Below are 17,421 nucleotides of genomic sequence, written 5' to 3' on the forward strand. Positions count from 1 at the left end.
TTGTTCAGGCACTTTTCCTTTAATGTCTCAATGTCTCCAGGAGCAGGACGTCCACAGGACACACACATACAAATACACATAGAGAGAGGGCTCTTTGGACTTCCTGCTTCTGTTTATCATTAGAAAAATAGAACAGCTTTTTTCCCACCTTTCTTTTACTCTCATGATTGAATATTGCAGAAAACGAGAAGGAAAGATTCATAGAGAGAGGGAGAGGTGAGATGAGATGAGTGTACAGGATTTCCTATACCTCACAGAGATGGGATGGTTGTGTGTGTGTGTGTGTCGTGTTTAATAGTCTGTCATTCGTCTGTGTGTGTTTGTGCTTTAGACCAAAAAAAAAGGACGGCTTTTTATTCGTCTTGTGAATAACGGCATTCAATTTTGAGGCTGGTTTTCGATTTCAAATATACACAGTGTCAATACGGCTTTGTACATTCACACACACACACACACACACACACACACACACACACACACACACACACAAACACAAACACAAACATAGACATTTGCAATACAGTTTGACAGCAATGTAGGCTGCGTGTTACCGGGACATTTAGTAGCACAGAGACTCTGAACCCCAAACGGCTACCTTGCTTTTTTTGTTGTTGTTGTTGCTGTTGGATTTCTGTATGAATCGGCATCAATTTATATAAAAAATGATGTTATTGCATCTTGTCCAGATCTGCGATTTTAGAAAAATAAGAGCGTGCCCATCGTCAGTGCTTGGCCCCCTAAAAAAAACCCTTATTGTTTTACCTTTTACCTCACTGTCATGACTGTCCATCAGCTTCTAAAAGATTGTCCCACCACTATATATACATACATACATACTATAGGAACAAAAATGTTTCAGACTCCTGACCAAGATTTTGGAGTGTGGTTTGTGTGCGATTTCATTCAAATGTAAGGGTGTGAGTAAAGTCAGGTACTGATGTAGGTGAGGTGAGGAGGCCTGGGTTTGCAGTCAGAGTTTGAATTTATCCCAATGGTGTTCAATAGGGTTTATAGCAGGAGATCTTCCACATCTTCCCAACCCAAAGGTAAAGCATATCCTCAAGGAGAAGTGTGTGTATATATATATATATATATATATATATATATATATATATATATTACACACATACGGTGTGTAAATCATTGGTCCTGGAGCGGTTAAAACCGCATTTTCTTTATTCCTTATACAGTACAGTAATGCTTAAAAAAAAATACAGAGGTACTACTGTGACTATATAAAGAGATGGAGATATCGAGATAGAAAAATAGATAAATGATCCAGATACTTTTCCCATCCACGACGTTAACTGTTTAAACCGTCACTCGACAAAAAGAAGTGTAAAGCGTTTGGTTAAATAAGATTGTCTTTAGTTATTATTCTCATGACACTTGAAGGACCCATTCATATAGAAATCCAGATCGTTCCAGAAGTTTCTCTCTCTAACACGCACACAGGTTTATATCACAGTTGAATTTCAGTGCCGGCTCACACAAACTCGGCAGCTTATACCGATTTGGCTTTAGCAAAAAAGAAAAAATCAATTCCACAATTTTTATGTCTCCATTTCATCACACACACACACACACACACACACAACACAGGTTTGTCCATATGGACAGGTCGGACGTTCATGTGAGAATATGAGTTAGAGCTCCACCTCTGGCAGGCCACGGCGACAGACAAAACGGTAAACATAAAAAAAACAAACATAATCCAGAATATTGTAAAAACATAAAAGTACCTGAATTTATATATTTATATACATATTTATATTGATCTATATAGATTTCTGTATAGCCCGGTGTATATATACACTTTATCATATATAAACGACTATAAATGTATTTCTTGTTCATGGCATAGAAGCTTAATGGCACCAAAAATCCCTGATAAACACATCAGAAGGTGTCCAGAGGAATCAGCCGGTGGGGAAAAAAGTCGTTGACTGAGACTGACCGTGTCAGCCGGCGGCTTTGTGTCTGGCGCCGCAGCAGTGACAGGCGACGGCACAGCGATGGCAGGCACGCAGTGGTGCGTAGCAGCACATGCAGGGGGCGATTAAAGACAGGCCGAGCAGCGCAAGCCAGCGCAGGACGAGTCGCCCGTCGCTGGGGTCGCACGAGCACGGCTCGGAGTACTCGCCCTCGGCGTCGGCCATGCAGTGGTACAGCAGGCTGTCGGCGCACCACATGAAGCTCACGCGCCTTATGAACGCCACCACCGGGTCAGGCGCTTCCTTGCACTGCCCCCGCCGGTTCTGCGCGGGGTTGAACACGTCCCGGCAGTACGCGCAGCGCACCTGGTCGTCCTCGGTGCGCCACGGCGCCCGCGGCTGGCACGCCACCACGCCACCGCTGATCCCCGATTTAGCGTCGTCTCCAGAGAGCCGGTGTGGGTACGGGTACGTGTAGTCATGTTTAAGCACTTCGCTCTTGGCGAAGGAAACGTACGCGTCTGTGGGTTCCGGGCGCAGGAGTTTTTGGGCGGCCGTGGTGGCGTGACGGTAGTCCTCGTATCCTGTAAGCCAGGCGCGCTCCCGCGGGTTTATGCGCACGAGCTCTTCCTCTTCCTCGGGGAAGTTCATGGGGACGTGGGGGAACATTGGCACCGCCTGAAGGCACATTTCAACAGCAAGAAATAGCTCATGAGATGGCAGTGTTAAAAGTCATGTGAAACTTGCTGCTTTCATAGGATTCATGACTTCAAAAAGAAGCTTAATTGTTGGATTTATAGTATTTTAACTTGAAAAAATGTCAAGAAGCCATCAATTCCAAAACAATGAAGTATGTGAATAAAGGGTTTTAACGCCAACGAGGGTATAATGAAGTACCTGGTCCAGGAAGTAATTGTCGGTTTGCCTGTGCTGGGTATAGAGATGTCCCAGAATGCACTGGTGGTGACGCGATTCGCAGAAGTTGATCGGTGCGAGCGTCTGCAACGACGGCTCTCTCTTCTGAGACGAGTTAGACGAGCTGTCTGTGGCAGTCTGAGTGAGAGGCGGGAATAAAAACAGAAAGCAGAATAAGGAAGATTGATGAGATGGAATAGATTCTTATAAAACCTTAAGAATGCGATAGAGAACCTGGGTATAAAGATTATGTGGAAGAATGACAATAAAACCCCACGCGTAAGGAACGCACTCTCAGACTCCGCTCTGATCAGTCCCTTGACGCAAGGACGAGGCTTGTTATTTGTAAACCCAATGTTTACGAACGTGAACGTGAACGTGTGTTTGGAAAAGGACAGGCGCCCCTCAGCTCTCATCCAGCAAGTTTAAGACCAGTGAAGGGGAACAAGACGAGCTGTCAGACAGCACCATAAGCTAATGCAAAAGTGTAATACGAAAAAAAATATTTTCTATTGACAAAACCGGCAAACACTGCAGATGAGAATGTGTTTTGCCATTATTAACTAACTGCATTGTTATATTTATTTGTTGATACATAGGTATTGGATATTATCTTTTACTGAAACTGAAAGAGGCCACGCCTCCACTAAGATTTATACACGACAGAGGCCACGCCTCCTTTACTAAAATTTATAAACGACAGAGGCCACGCCTCCTTTACTGAGATTTATAAATGACAGATGCCATGCCTCCTTCACTGAGATTTATACATGACAGAGGCCACACCTCCTTCACTAAAACTGACAGATGACACAAAAGCCACGCCTCCTTCAATAAGAATGGCCAAGATGCAGTGGTAATGTTTCTAAACAAACACTAAAAATTATTTTAACGACCCTCCGTGATCTTAACCTTTGACCACTTTTTTGTGCTCTACTGAGGAAATAAAGCGTCTGTACACGATGATCTTCGCAATCAGCCGTAACCTTTGTCCTACAGAGTCAGAGCTATCCTTTTCCTGCACCACTTCCTGTTCTGGCAGGACTATTCCGAGCCAACGTTGTGTGTGTGTGTGTGTGTGTGTGTGTGTGTGTGTGAGAGTAATGACTGCAAACCGTTGCTCTGTTCACTGTGAGGAAACAAGTTACGCATTTCACAGATCTGGTGGAGGTGGAGATACAGTAGCACAGCTGCAAATCACAGGTTTATATTAATACACTCGTTATAGTTTCCATAGTAACAGCTCGTTCACGAGGACTCGTTCGGTGGACGCTTGACATGATCTAAAACTTATTATCGATGTATTCATAATCGACCGGACCAAAAAAAAAAAAAGCATTCTTGCATGATATGGTGAGGTATAACATATTCTACAACATCAACAGAATAAGTCTTCAGTGTCAGAGCTTCATAGAAGTAAAGCTGCATGGTTTTGTAGGTGTGTGTGTGTGTGTGTGTGGTTAGAGACCACTTTCTGAAAACTATCCTCGCTCAAACACACACACACACACACACACACACACACACACACACACACACACACACACCATGAACCGCACGATCATCAGCTTTTCCCTGAAACACACATTTACATGAAAACAGCTTATAGGGACACATACAGAGAGACAGAAACGTGTCTCACAGACAGTAGAACAGGAGACAGAGGGATCCTCACCGTGAAGACATCGTCGTCCCCCAGCTCAGTCTCGTTCTGCAGCGTAGACGAGGACGTAGTGGAACCTGCGCAAAAAAACACCAACTGTTTGGTCATGTTTATTATTTTATAGAAAGTGACCAATAATTTACATGTAGCTCGATTTCTCCTTGCTAAACTGTTTCTCCCAGCATTTCATGTTGTCCATTTGTAACTTCAAGGGTCTGTGCTTTGATTAACGGAGCAAACAACGTCCAATAATTGCGCAACTTTCGCCTTACAACGGCAAAATTGTGCAGCAAATACGTCTTGTCGATCTAAACGATGTGCAACGTGGAATCTGAAAGAAATGCGATAGAAATATAATTGGACTTCCTCTCTCACCATCGGTCAGGTCTTCGATGGCCTTCCTGACACCGCGGTCGAAGGCACGAGCGTCTGCCGGACTCTGAAACGTCAGGCCGCACTTCTTGTTCTCCACTCGCCAGTGATGGAACGTGGGAGTCGCTTTAGTGTAGATCAGGTCCTTCTTCAGGAAGCACTTGAGGATCACCTACACATGACATGGCACTCTGGATCACTGGGTTTGTAAGCTAAGGAAATGGAGCACTGCTCCTTCATTAACATGGTTAAGCAGAAATTACAAACAGGTCATGTGAGGTATTTTACTTCTGTGACAAAAGACGGAATCTAATCATGACCAGGCTGTTTAGCGACTTTTGGTGTGACATATACACATACATCATCCGGAAAATATTCACAGCACTACACTTTTTCCACATATCGTTATGTTACAGCCTCATTCCGAAATGGATTAAATTCATTATTTTCCTCAACATTCTAAAACCAATACCCCATAATGACAACGTGAAACTGTGAAAATGTAAAATGTGTTTGCATTTATTACAAATAAAAAGCGAAAAAGAATCACATGTACATCAATATTCACAGCCTTTGCAATGACACTTGAAATTAAGATCAGGTGCATCCTGTTTCCGCTGATCATCCTTGAGATGTTTTTACAACTTGATTGGAGTTTACCTGTGTTAAATTCATTTGATTGGACATGATTTGGCAAGTCTCACGCCTGTCTATATAAGGTGCCACAGTTATCGGTGTATGCCAGAGCACAAACCAAGAAATAAAGTCCAAGAAATTGTCTGTAGACCTACGAGACAGGATTGTATTGGAAAAAGATTTCTGCAGCATTGAAATTCTTGAGCAGTGGCCTTCATCATCCATAAATGGAAGATGTTTGGAACCACCAGGACTCTTCCTAGAGTGGGCTGCCTGGCCAAACTGAGCGATCGGGGGAGCAGGACCTTAGTAAGGGAGGTGAGCAAGAACTTTATGGTCACTCTGAAAGAGCTCCAGTGTTTCTCTGTGGAGAGAGGAAAACCTTCCAGAAGAACAACCATCTCTGAAGCACTCCACCAATCTGGGCCTGGGCACATGACAGCCCGGCTGGAGTTTGCCAAAAGTCACCTGAAGGACTCTCAGACCAAGAGAAACAAAGATTAAACTTATTGGCCTAAATATCAAACGCCATGATACAGTCAGGATAAAGGGGTGCAGCAATGTACAGAGACGTCCTTGATGGAAACCAGCTCCAGATCGCTCTTGATCACAGACTGGGGTGAGGGTTCATCTTCCAACAGGACAACGACCCTAAGCACACAGCCAAGATAACAAAGGAGTGTCTACAGGACGAGTCTGTGAATATCCTTGAGTGGCCCAGCCAGAGCCCAGACTTAAACCTGATTAAACATCTCTGGAGAGATCTGAAAATGTTTTAGCACTGATGTATCTTTTGCAAAGCCCAGACGAGGTGATTAAAGTCCTTATTTAGTCGTATTGCATGTATTACACTATGTCAGTGAGGTAACATTCAGCACCAGTGGCAGGTCGTGTATTTCACCCCCAAACCTTCAGTGGTGTCCTACCCGAATCAACCCACCTCTTAATACTGTCATTATGTTGCCACGACTATAGAAACCATCAATATTATAGAGAACTGCAGGATAACAGAGCGCTGCATTACAGACAGGAATCTCATACAGCGATCATGAATGCAATAAAGCAAGAAACGAAATGAACACAATTCAACAAGTCTCCTTTCACTGTAGCCACAGCTACCCCCCCCCACCACCACACACACACACACACACACACACACACACACACACACACACACACACACACACACACACACACACACACACATGCATCATCTCTAGCAGAAGCATCGATAGTAACCTCATAAAATAACCCCAGGTTTTCCCAGCATTTTTTCTGTGTATTACGGTTTTCCTGAGGATTTGAAATGAAGGCAAAAAGTCTACAGGAAAGAAGACGCAAAAGTATAAATGGTTCATGAAAAAGCTGTTTTGGATAAACGGTCAAACATAATTAGACTACACCAACAGGGTGCAATAATGTGGCAATTTAATGATTCTGATTCTTCAGTAAAAGTTCTTGAGAAATCGAAAAAAGTCTGATATTTCTGTGCAAACAAAACATATTTTTGTCTCATACCTTCTACAGAGATACCTTACTGTATGTCTACATCTTTTAAAGCGAAGCGCACACCTGTTTGTCTCGGAGTCTCTCTCCGTAGATGAGGAACCCGTTACGTTCGAAGAGGTCCAGATCGCTTGGAGCCACTTTACACACACCCACCCGGCTGAGCCCGCCCCCTTCCTGAGCCAGCCAACCGCCGCTCGAGTCGTCCCGCGTCATCACCACGGCCTTCACGCGCACCAGGTAGTCGTCACTGTGGAGACAGAGGAGGAAATATCACGTGAGAAGGGCATTATTACTCGGTCATATTTAGCGCGCAACCCGAGATCCAAGTGCAGTCTCAGGTATACCTCCACGCCCCAGATGGAGAGCAATGCAAATCAGTGATGTGAAGAATCAGATTAAAGGTGTTTGTGCTGCCAAACCAAAACCCTGCTAAACTCTGGGAACAGCAGCTAATCGCAGCCCCCCGGGGGCTGGTAAGCAAAAACTCTCACCTCCATTTGACACTACAGCTTCAGGTTTTGGTAAACATGCACACAAAAGCATATTGCATCTAATACGTCCTTATTATTATTACTCCACATTGTTGATTGCTCAATTCTGATTGGTCAGAAGATGCCCTGTAGTTCATTTCAATTGGGTTGATATTAACCACAAACCCTAGTAATGCTTTTCTGTATACAGATGTTACTGTAACTTTTAGATGGAGTCTCCAGAGTCAGCGATGTCCAACAACCCTTATTATTTAAGCAACAAATGAAGCTACAGATTAGGGTGTGATTATAAATCTTAAAACAATGCAAATAAGTGAGAACTACCATGAATAGTCTTATACAATCAGTTGACGTTGTGGAACCAGGAGCTCCTGAGCAAAATTTAATAGCTCAACATTTGAGATCATAAATATAACACCAGCTCCTCCATGCCAGATGTTTCGATCAATAAAAGTCTATTAATTGTGATTTCCAGCACATGTGTTGGCCGACACTTTCCACGCTCCACAACGCCTTCTGATCCAGGGCCTGTACTGCAAACAAGGCCTCGTCACTCACTGAGAGGAAGAGATGAGTTATGCAAATGCCGGTGGTTCTTGGCACGGAGTGTGGGAACCACTTTAATTAAAGGCCCGATTTTCATGCCTGGGTTTGAGGCTACGGATCAAAGAGAGAGACTCAGAGAACGGCGACCGTGTTTACGGTTTATTCAAAGGCTTCTCCCTAAACCAGACAATCAGACAAAACATACATTTAGGTTTCAGCAAGGTGTATCAGAGTTCATCCCAAACCTCTATTCTGTTACATCTGTTCGGTAAGAGTCAACTCCAGATTTTTTTTATTGTTTTTGGAAAAAGGTTACCAGACTATAACTGCTTTTTTTTTTTAAAAAGAAAAGAAGACTTTCATATAGACTACATATACATTTATTAATACAACCCCAATTCCAAATGGGACCCTGTGAAAACTTTTAATAAAAACAAATTGCAATAATTAGAAAATCTCAAAAATCCATGTTTTATTCACAACAGAATAAAAAATAAAAACATATCAAATGTTTCAACTAAGAATAAAAATAAGTTCAGGGACCAGTGTAGCAGGAGAGCAGTTCCTAAACTTTTTTAGGAGTAATGTAGTCCCATAAGTGTCTGATACAGGACTCTAGCTCCGTAACAGTTCTGGGTCTTCTTTGTTGTGTTTTTTCATTTCTTGATGCACCAAATGTTTTTAAATGGTGAAAGGTATAGATAATAGATTCAGTATTCATTTCTCCAGATTCTCTGAAACTTATGATGATATTATGTGCTGTAAATAATGAGATATTCAACCGTTTTGCAATTAACTCCACAATTTCTAGTCCCAGATTGAAGCTCTGCCCATCTTTATTTCCGAGAGACTCCAGACTCCTATTGTGAATAGAACCCGGATTTATGAGTTTTGCAAATCAAGGCATTCTGGTTTCATTTACATTTTACACAGCGTCCCAACTTTTTTGTATTCGAGGTTGTACATTAATACACGCATACATAAACTTGTGTGTGTTTGCTCATGCGCATGCCAGGTGACACATATCTGGGACACTAAATCAATACGAGATCAACATTTACATGTAAAAAAATAAAAACCCTCACGTGGGGTTTCAGACCTTTATCACTGAACCCTTCTAGGGCAGTGGTAGCTAAGGTGAGCTTTTCGACACCACCTTTCAAATTCTCTTATATCCTCACTTATTTATTTATGAAATGCACATCCGTTTCCTGCTCCTTCATTAGCTAATATAAAAACCGACAAAGGGATTTATCAAGAATTCTTATCTTCTATTAAAAAAAAACCAACAACCCGAAAACAAAAGTTTGTGGACACCTGAACTTAAAGTAGGTATGTGCTTCTTTTTCAACATGTAGTCTCCATTTACTGCTATAATAACCTCCATTCTCCATATCTGACCAAGTTTTTTGGTAAAAGTTTGGGAAACACATGGCTGGAAAAATCAGAGGTCCCAATACGTGTACATGTGTGTTTAGCAAATTCTTTGGTAGTTTATTTTTATTTTCACTCTCTGTTGTTTCCAGCCAATTAGCAACATGAGGTCCTTTTAGCCATGCCCCTTTGTGTCATTAACTCCCATAGGTCTCAAAATAAAAACTTTCTTTCGGCTTCTCCCATTAGGAGTCGCCACAGCGAACCATCGGCATGTTTGATTTGGCACATGTTTTTACGCTGGATGCCCTTCCTAATGCAACCCTCCCCATTTATCCAGGCTTGGGACCGGCACTAAGGATTGTGCAACCTTAATGGCTGGGGTTGGTTATCTGACCGGGGATCGAACCAGGGCCGCAGCGGTGAGAGCGCCGCATCCTAACCACTAGACCACCAGGGGACCTCGCTTTCAAATGATGGTTATCTTCAAGTTGAGTTTAATGTAGCAGGTGAACTTTTATTTCTAAGTTTAACCAACTGGAAAAGTATTACAGTGTGATACTGTCAATTGTAACATGAACAAAAAAAACCCATTTCATTTCATATGCTGGACTGGTACAAATCAAGACGGAACAGGATCAACATAAATATCCAAATAGGGCAGTCTGGTAGAAGAGCTGATCCAAAAAAAAAATCATGATTCATGATTTATCGGTTCGGTGTACTCGCTCTTCTTCCTGTTAGACGACTGAATTCTGAGCCACATGGAACCGGAGGTCATTAATAGAACAGGATACAGGAAGTGGGCAGAGCTGTAGGACATGCTGGGTGTGGAAGTGTTAGTGATGACCCACTTCACACATCCTGCTTAGACAATCAATAATGGTGATGGTGGGACTTATCAGCTAACAGAGAGTTTAACTGCATGGCCATAAAGCTCACAGTAAAGCATATGGGCCAGTTAAAGCTAAACACACAAACACACACACGTCGGGGTTAATGTAGTTCACTGAAATTATCACAGAAATCTGCGAAAAACCTTTGAATGAAATAAACATAAAAATGTTTTTTTACACTAACACTAACGTGTTGATGCCATGGTTACAATGCAGAAGTGGTCTTCTTTTTAATATTAGGGATGTGGTAGCTCAGCGGATAAGATCGATCAGTGGACTTGTGATTGGAGGGTCATGGAAGGCCCTTTAGCAAGACCCCTTAACCCTCAATTGCTTAGCTGTATAACCAAGATAAATGTAAGTCACTCTGGATTAGGGCATCTGCCAAAATGCCATAAATATGTATTTTATTGGTTCATTTCATCTGATATTTATATTTATACATATGGCAAAATGTGAAATCTTTGAAATAGAACATACTCAAATAAACAGAATCAAATCTTTGTGCATGCCGTGTAAAAAAAAACATGCGATTTCGTTTTTTAGCGATTTTGGACAGTATTATGAGGTATTAAGTCACTGTACATAACTACTGCATGTTTAATAGTATGTAATATAACACAGTGGTTTTGTAGAAAATGTAGATTGTATTATAGAAATTAGATTTGTTTAACTTTTTAAACTTGCTTTTATCATATATTACATCATCGGTCACCAACCACCAGGTCGTGACCCAGTATTGAGCCGTGAACGAGTTGCTATTGGGTCGCAAGGACATTCTGGGGAAAATGTCCAAACGGTATTATTTACTGTGCAGTTTGCCGTTTAAGAGCCGCTATCCAAGTGTACATATGGCACAATCTGATCCCGATACCACGAAACTTGTCTGGTGGTAGACCTCTGAAACAAGAAACAAGAACAATACTAAAACTACGTACAAACTAAAAGTAAAGATTTTGGAGAAATAAAAATTTCAAAACTCAAAGTCAAAACTAAAAAAAAAACAAAAAACATACAAACTTGACCCACACACATACACACACTTCGTCATCTTGACCTGTTAGTGCTTTCTAAAATTCATCTATGAAAAGCATTGCAAAAAAACAAAAAAAAAACCCAGAAAAAACCCATCAGTGCCACATTCTCTCAACGTTACTGCCATTCTATAACACCAGTCTGCATTAGCGCGATAATCGCTTTATAGTAAAAGTTTACACATCATGCGAGGGATGTTTAAATTAAACCGGGACTTTATAAAACGGAAGAACAAATTTCAAGGAGTGGAAACTGCATTTGTTTTTCAACATAATTTCCTGCTACGTTTATACACATCCCAGCGTTTAACTAAAGCCTGGAAAGATTCGCCATAGAAAGATTTGTCAGTACGCCCAAACTATTCTAGGACTTCCTGCTGCACTTCGTCACCAGGGAACCACCACGACAGGGATCATCACTGACGGACATGCGGCCATCTTTAAAACATTTACACGATTTAAACGTCTTACTGCGGCTGAGCGTCTCATCACCGTACTGCACTTGAAGTATTCGGTAGCATCCTATTTTCTGGACCCACTGACCAGATTATGGTCATACATCTTCTTTTACACAGATAATATTTTTTTTATTTGGATGAACATCAAATGTTCATTTCAGCTAACCGATAGACGACGATTTTGAACACTTAGCATTCGTCACAAGAAAGGACGTGTGCGCAGCTTGCTAGAAACAAATGTCCTTAGCTATGTGAAATCCACTTAATATGCAATAAGGATCATTCTCTGGCCATATACCAGACCAGGGTCATCAAACTACCATCCTCGGAAGGGCCGTTGCAAGTTTACTTTAAACATATGTTTTACTCATATCATATCTGTATTTGATAATAAAGTTTGGCTTTCGAACTAAAACCCCCCCTCAGTTATTATCGTTTATCTGCATAATCCACACCGGATGTTTTTCCGTCTTCGAGTCCGTGGCCACTATGGTCTAGTTATGAACTCAACCTAATTATTTGTTCGATCCACAGATCCACCCAGCAACCATATGCACATGCATAATAAGTAAATGTTTTGTTTTCAAAAGCGATGAATAAGAAAAATGTCATTATGTTAGTAATAATGCTATTTTAACAGGCGATATATATCTTAAAATGTTTGTCTTGTTTCAGAACAAAATAATAAACTAATGTAGCATTCGGACGCATAATAAATACCTTAAAAATCATAATAAAATTTCCACAATAATACTGCAAGTAACTTCAGCCCATGTCATTTTCCTTTACAGACCCTCACAGAAAGAAGTTTGGGGCCCCCTGATATATACAGATGGAGTTTTGAATAGATGTGGTGTAGTATTTCACCCGCCTCTAGATTGCCACCCCAATAAAGTCATTTGGCCTATCCTGGCCACCCCAATATATAAGGTCTGGTTAAACCTTTCCTGTTAGAAAAGCTTCCTAGGACTATTCAACAAAGCTTTGAGAGAGCCGTAATGCTAAGAGATCACTGAATTATACGATCCTATTACAGTGCAGTGTGGGATTTGGATATCCTCCACTATGGGTTTGGATATGGCTAGAGAAAAACATTTTTCGAGACATAAATCCCATGAAACGTATCGTTAAGTACTCGGATATTGTGATTCAGCCTTTTTTCATCTGCGGATAAAAACCCAAAGCATTTCTCGGACCATTACTATTTATTATACACTGTCTTGACATTCCAGTTCACTTATATATGTGTGTGTGGGTGTGTTTGCTCAGCACGGGTGTGAGCAGGTCATAAATTTGAACAATAAAAGATAACAACCCCCACAACACGAGTCACACACACGTTCTGTCCACAAGCCCTCAGCAAGATCTAGATAAAGAGCAGCAATAACCACAGAAAAAAGTTTTCGCTGATAGGCCTCGTCGGACCCACGGGACCCGGACGCTATCGGTCATGTGTGCTAATCGATAGTGTTTGTTTTGTATTTAAAGTGAGTGTGATTGGTCAAAATGTGTTGACTCCTTTTCTATAACAGCGGCTCTGACATTCGTTAATGCTGTACATTTACATGAAATGGCATCAGATCCCATTATCATTTGCTCAACTGAGCAGGTGAGGATTAAGGGCCTTGCTCAAGGGCCCCGCAGTCTGAGCTCGGTGGCTCACCAAGCTGCCACCCCTGGGCCCCTGAGCAGGGCCTCTAACCCCATAGCTGCTCAGTTGTATAAAAGAGATAAATAAACATTGCTCTGGATAAAGGGGTCTGCCAAATGCCATAAATGTAACAAGAAGCTGATTAGACGATCAAACAAATTTAAGGGGTTGGCTCAATTGCAAAATCATTCCAGTTCACCGGAACGGTCACTTTCTAAAACAATCCCACAATGCACCAGGGAGCATCGATGCTCTCTGCTTCCTAAGTGAAAATGAAATGCTTCAAAAAATGAACTTCAACCTCATGTAGTAGTGATGTAGCTCTCAAAAGATTACTCATGTTACCCATTTTATACTTGATTTAAGGATGTATATCTGGTTTGTATGATTCTAAACACTTTTAGATTGTTTTCCTGTTAGAAGTGCACGATCTCCAGCCACGTGTGCTTCTTCCCCAAACTGTTACCACAAAGTTGGAGGCACACAATTGTATACGATGTCTTTGGATGTGGTAGCATGCAATATCATATATACCCTTCACTTGAACCTGGAGACCCAAACCTGTTCCAGCATGACAATGCCCCTGTGCACAAAGCCAGCTCCATTATTGATCACCTTTGTGTGGAATTTCTGCACCCCAGGTCTCCACCTCACCTACGTCAGTAACTGACTTCACTAACACCCTTGTCGCTGAATGAAATCTCCACAAAATCTAGTAGAACATCTTCCTAGAACAGTGGGGCTTATTATAACAGCAAATGGGGACTCGGGATGTTCCAAAAGTAGATCATGTGTCCACAAAGATTTGTCTATATAGTGTATCATTACTGAATCGTGCTTGAATAAATCGTAAATATTTTGGTTTTTTTTTTTTACGGTGACTGACGTGAAAATGAAAGGGTTCGTTCGACTGAGTTGAGTGAACGAACGGCAGAATATGGTCATGTTGAGTCACCGATGTTGCCGTGTGCACTGATAACGGCCCTGGTGCTCTACTCATTGGCACACGGCAACATCGGTTCCTGACCAAGAGAGCTGATTGAGACGCACCCATTTATTCAAACAGCAAATATCACGCTTTGCTCAAGTGGATGGAGAGCTACTTGGTATTGACAAAGTGATAGAAGCTTAATCACTTTATCTTGTAATCAGATGTCCGTGATGCAGCGCTCCTGCAATTATGAACAATTAGAACCAAAATGTTTTGCATCACGGAGCAGGTTCACGCAAGAACATTTTTCCATGGACCTGAGGGTTTGCCGGTGGGGTCTCATAAATACATTTTCTATTACTGTAGGAGAAATTATATGATTTAATGATTAATGTAACTCAAAAATTAAACTCAAGTAATCATGATACAGAATCAGTGGGAGCTTAGAACAAGTCAACATGATGGAAATATAATGTACACGTGTGTATTCTTTCCGTGTGGCCATGTACTAAGTCATATGTGTCAAACTCAAGGCCACATCTGGCCTGATGTATAATTATATCCGGCCCATGAGATGATTTTATAAAGATCTATTATTATTGTTAATAATATCGGGGCGATATGAAGCGCTGATAAACACAAACTACAGATCCCATAATGCAGCGCTTCAGCTGATTTACCGAACGCTAGACTACCTCAGAACATTCCAGCGTCAATCAAGTTCTGTTGATGTATTTAACACTATTGTGCAGTTATTGTGAAGGCCCTCACAATGACGAAGAGAAAAGTGGATTTGAAAACAGAGTCTTTCAAAAACGATGGGATTCTGAGTAGATGTTGAATCTAAGACGGAACTACGAGACAAAACATCAGGAGAAGCTGAAGAACCTGAATGCAGAGCAGAAGATACAGAAAGTAGAAGAGTTAAAGAAGAATCTGACATTTCAGCAGATGTTTTTCACCAGAGCAAAATCACAAAGTGAAGCTGGTGTGAAAACAGAGGAGAAATCAGAGTCACATCAGCCGCTTATTTACTGAGGGAGAGTTTCTGAAGAGCTGCATGATGAAGCTGTGAGACGTCTGGTGTTTGAATGGAGATATTTGTATTAGGAGCAAAATATTATTTAAAGTTATTTAAAGTTTATTTGTTCTGGAATACTATATTCGGTCTTTTAATTATAATTACGTAAAAAAAAAAAACATTGTTTTAGTGTGTTCAATAAATGTCTATACTGTTTGGCCCTGAAGTGTGCTTTAAGTTTTGGCCCCCCGTGTAATAGAGATCGACTCCCCTGTACTAAGTGATCCGCAGCCCGGTACCAGCTCAGTGATTAAGGCTCTGTGTTACTGATCAGGAGGTCAGCAGATCAAGCCTAAGTATCACCGCTCTTGGGGCCCCTGAGCAAGGCCCTTAACCTTCAGTGCTCAATGCACTCAGCTGCCTGACATTACTGTGATATGCAAAGAAAGAATTTCTTGTGACAAATATACTGAAAAAAGAAAAGCTCATATCTGAAGCCTGTTTGCTGTTAAAACCATCTCTTTCTGTGCAACCGGTTTTGGGGATTAGAAAGACAGGAATGACACCGAAAGTCTATTCTTCTCTTCTGAAATAGATAAGTACAGCTTTGTGTTACTCATCTCACACTTCCGGTGAAATGTCCGATCTGTGACGTCAGAACGCGTATGCACCACGTGTTTCGGGGGTACGGTGGTGTGTTATGATGCAGGCTTGGGTTCGAGCTGGAACTGAGCTCCGCCTGCGCTGTCGGGATTTTCTGTTCTTTCTTTCTTTCTTTTTTTTTTTTATGAATGAAACGTGGTATGCAAATGAGCCCGATTCAGGAAAAAAAAAAAGAGCAGAGCGAGAGCGCGAAAGAGAGAGAGAGGGGGGGAACATGGCGGACTCAGTGGGGCCACCAGAACGCACGGGAAGACAGACAGACAGATAGAAAGATATAAAAGAAAGAAAGAAAGATGATGCAGAAATGCGCCAAAATGCCCGCGCGCACCTCCGCTTTGGCACCACGTGGACTTACCGACCACCTCCACACTGACGGTGGTTACAAAGAAACGACCAGCGGCGGTTACAAAGAAACGTTTCCGCTTCATCCACCACCCCCTCATTCTCCACCTCCTCCTCCTCCCCCACACCTCTATCCCACTCTTTTGCTTTGCTCGCGCGAAACCACCAGGGGGTTAAAAACGTAGGGCCCGACAGTTAAGAGGGAAAACGTTGGGGTCCTTCTGTCTCTCTCTCTCTATCTGTCCAGCTTCCAGTTATGGGGGGGGGCAACAGAAAGATGTTTGTTGCGCGCACTAATTATTGAACACATTAAAACAGAAGCGCGCGCCTCATAAATCACTGTGAACGCGCTCCAGACAATTAACGCACCCCAGGGGTACTCGAGTACCAGGGGGCTGCATAGAAGGGTACTTACTCATCTGGCTGCGATTCCTCGGTCATTTTATCTCCGTCGTTTCACCTACAGTAATAATAATAATTATTATAGTAATAATGATGGTGGTGGTAATAAGATCCCAGAGCGCGCGCGCACCAACAGCGTCCAGGCTCCATTTTGTCTCCCACCGATATGGTGTGTGTTTCTCTTTCTCTCTCTCTTTCTCTCTCTCTTTCTCTCTATCCGCGTTTTCTAGTTTTTTCCATTCTTCATCCTTAGCGACAGAGTAGAGCAGCGGCTTTCAAACAAACAAGCAAACGAAAAAACAAAAAAAACAAAACACCCCCTCTTCTGGTTTGTATGTGTTTCCGTCTTGCACGTTAACCAGCGCGAGACGTCGTGCGGTCCGGCCCGATGCTCTCGCGGACGTCGGAGTCTTCGGGCTGCGATGAGCGGCGGCGGCGGCGCGGCTGCGGTCGCGGGCTGCTCTCGATGAGGACGGGCCCCGCGCGAGCCCCATCGCCGCTCCGAGTTCACTCCATGTTGAATCGGAACAGTCGGTAAAAAAAAAGGCAAAGCGCCACCGACTGAGCGTTAAGGGAGGGAGGG

At 42.3% G+C, this 17,421-nt stretch overlaps 1 protein-coding gene across 2 annotated transcripts; it reads right to left on the reverse strand.

Moving 5' to 3' along the window:
* Positions 1-17,421, reverse strand: spred2a (sprouty related EVH1 domain containing 2a). 2 transcript variants are annotated; one of them, XM_083522820.1, is made up of 7 exons: positions 16,969-17,421; positions 16,852-16,896; positions 7,093-7,276; positions 4,888-5,056; positions 4,525-4,589; positions 2,832-2,987; positions 1-2,612 (listed from the first exon to the last, which is right to left on the reverse strand). In XM_083522820.1, exons 2-7 carry the CDS (start codon positions 16,875-16,877, stop codon positions 1,962-1,964), a joined length of 1,251 nt encoding a protein of 416 aa, XP_083378946.1. In that variant the 5' UTR covers positions 16,878-16,896; positions 16,969-17,421; the 3' UTR covers positions 1-1,961. The 2 variants fall into 2 exon arrangements, with proteins under 2 accessions (XP_083378946.1, XP_083378945.1); XM_083522819.1 differs by having other exon boundaries at positions 16,852-17,421.

Source organism: Silurus aristotelis (genome assembly GCF_946808225.1).
Source record: "Silurus aristotelis genome assembly, chromosome: 20".
In the NCBI taxonomy this organism is placed as follows: domain Eukaryota; kingdom Metazoa; phylum Chordata; class Actinopteri; order Siluriformes; family Siluridae; genus Silurus; species Silurus aristotelis.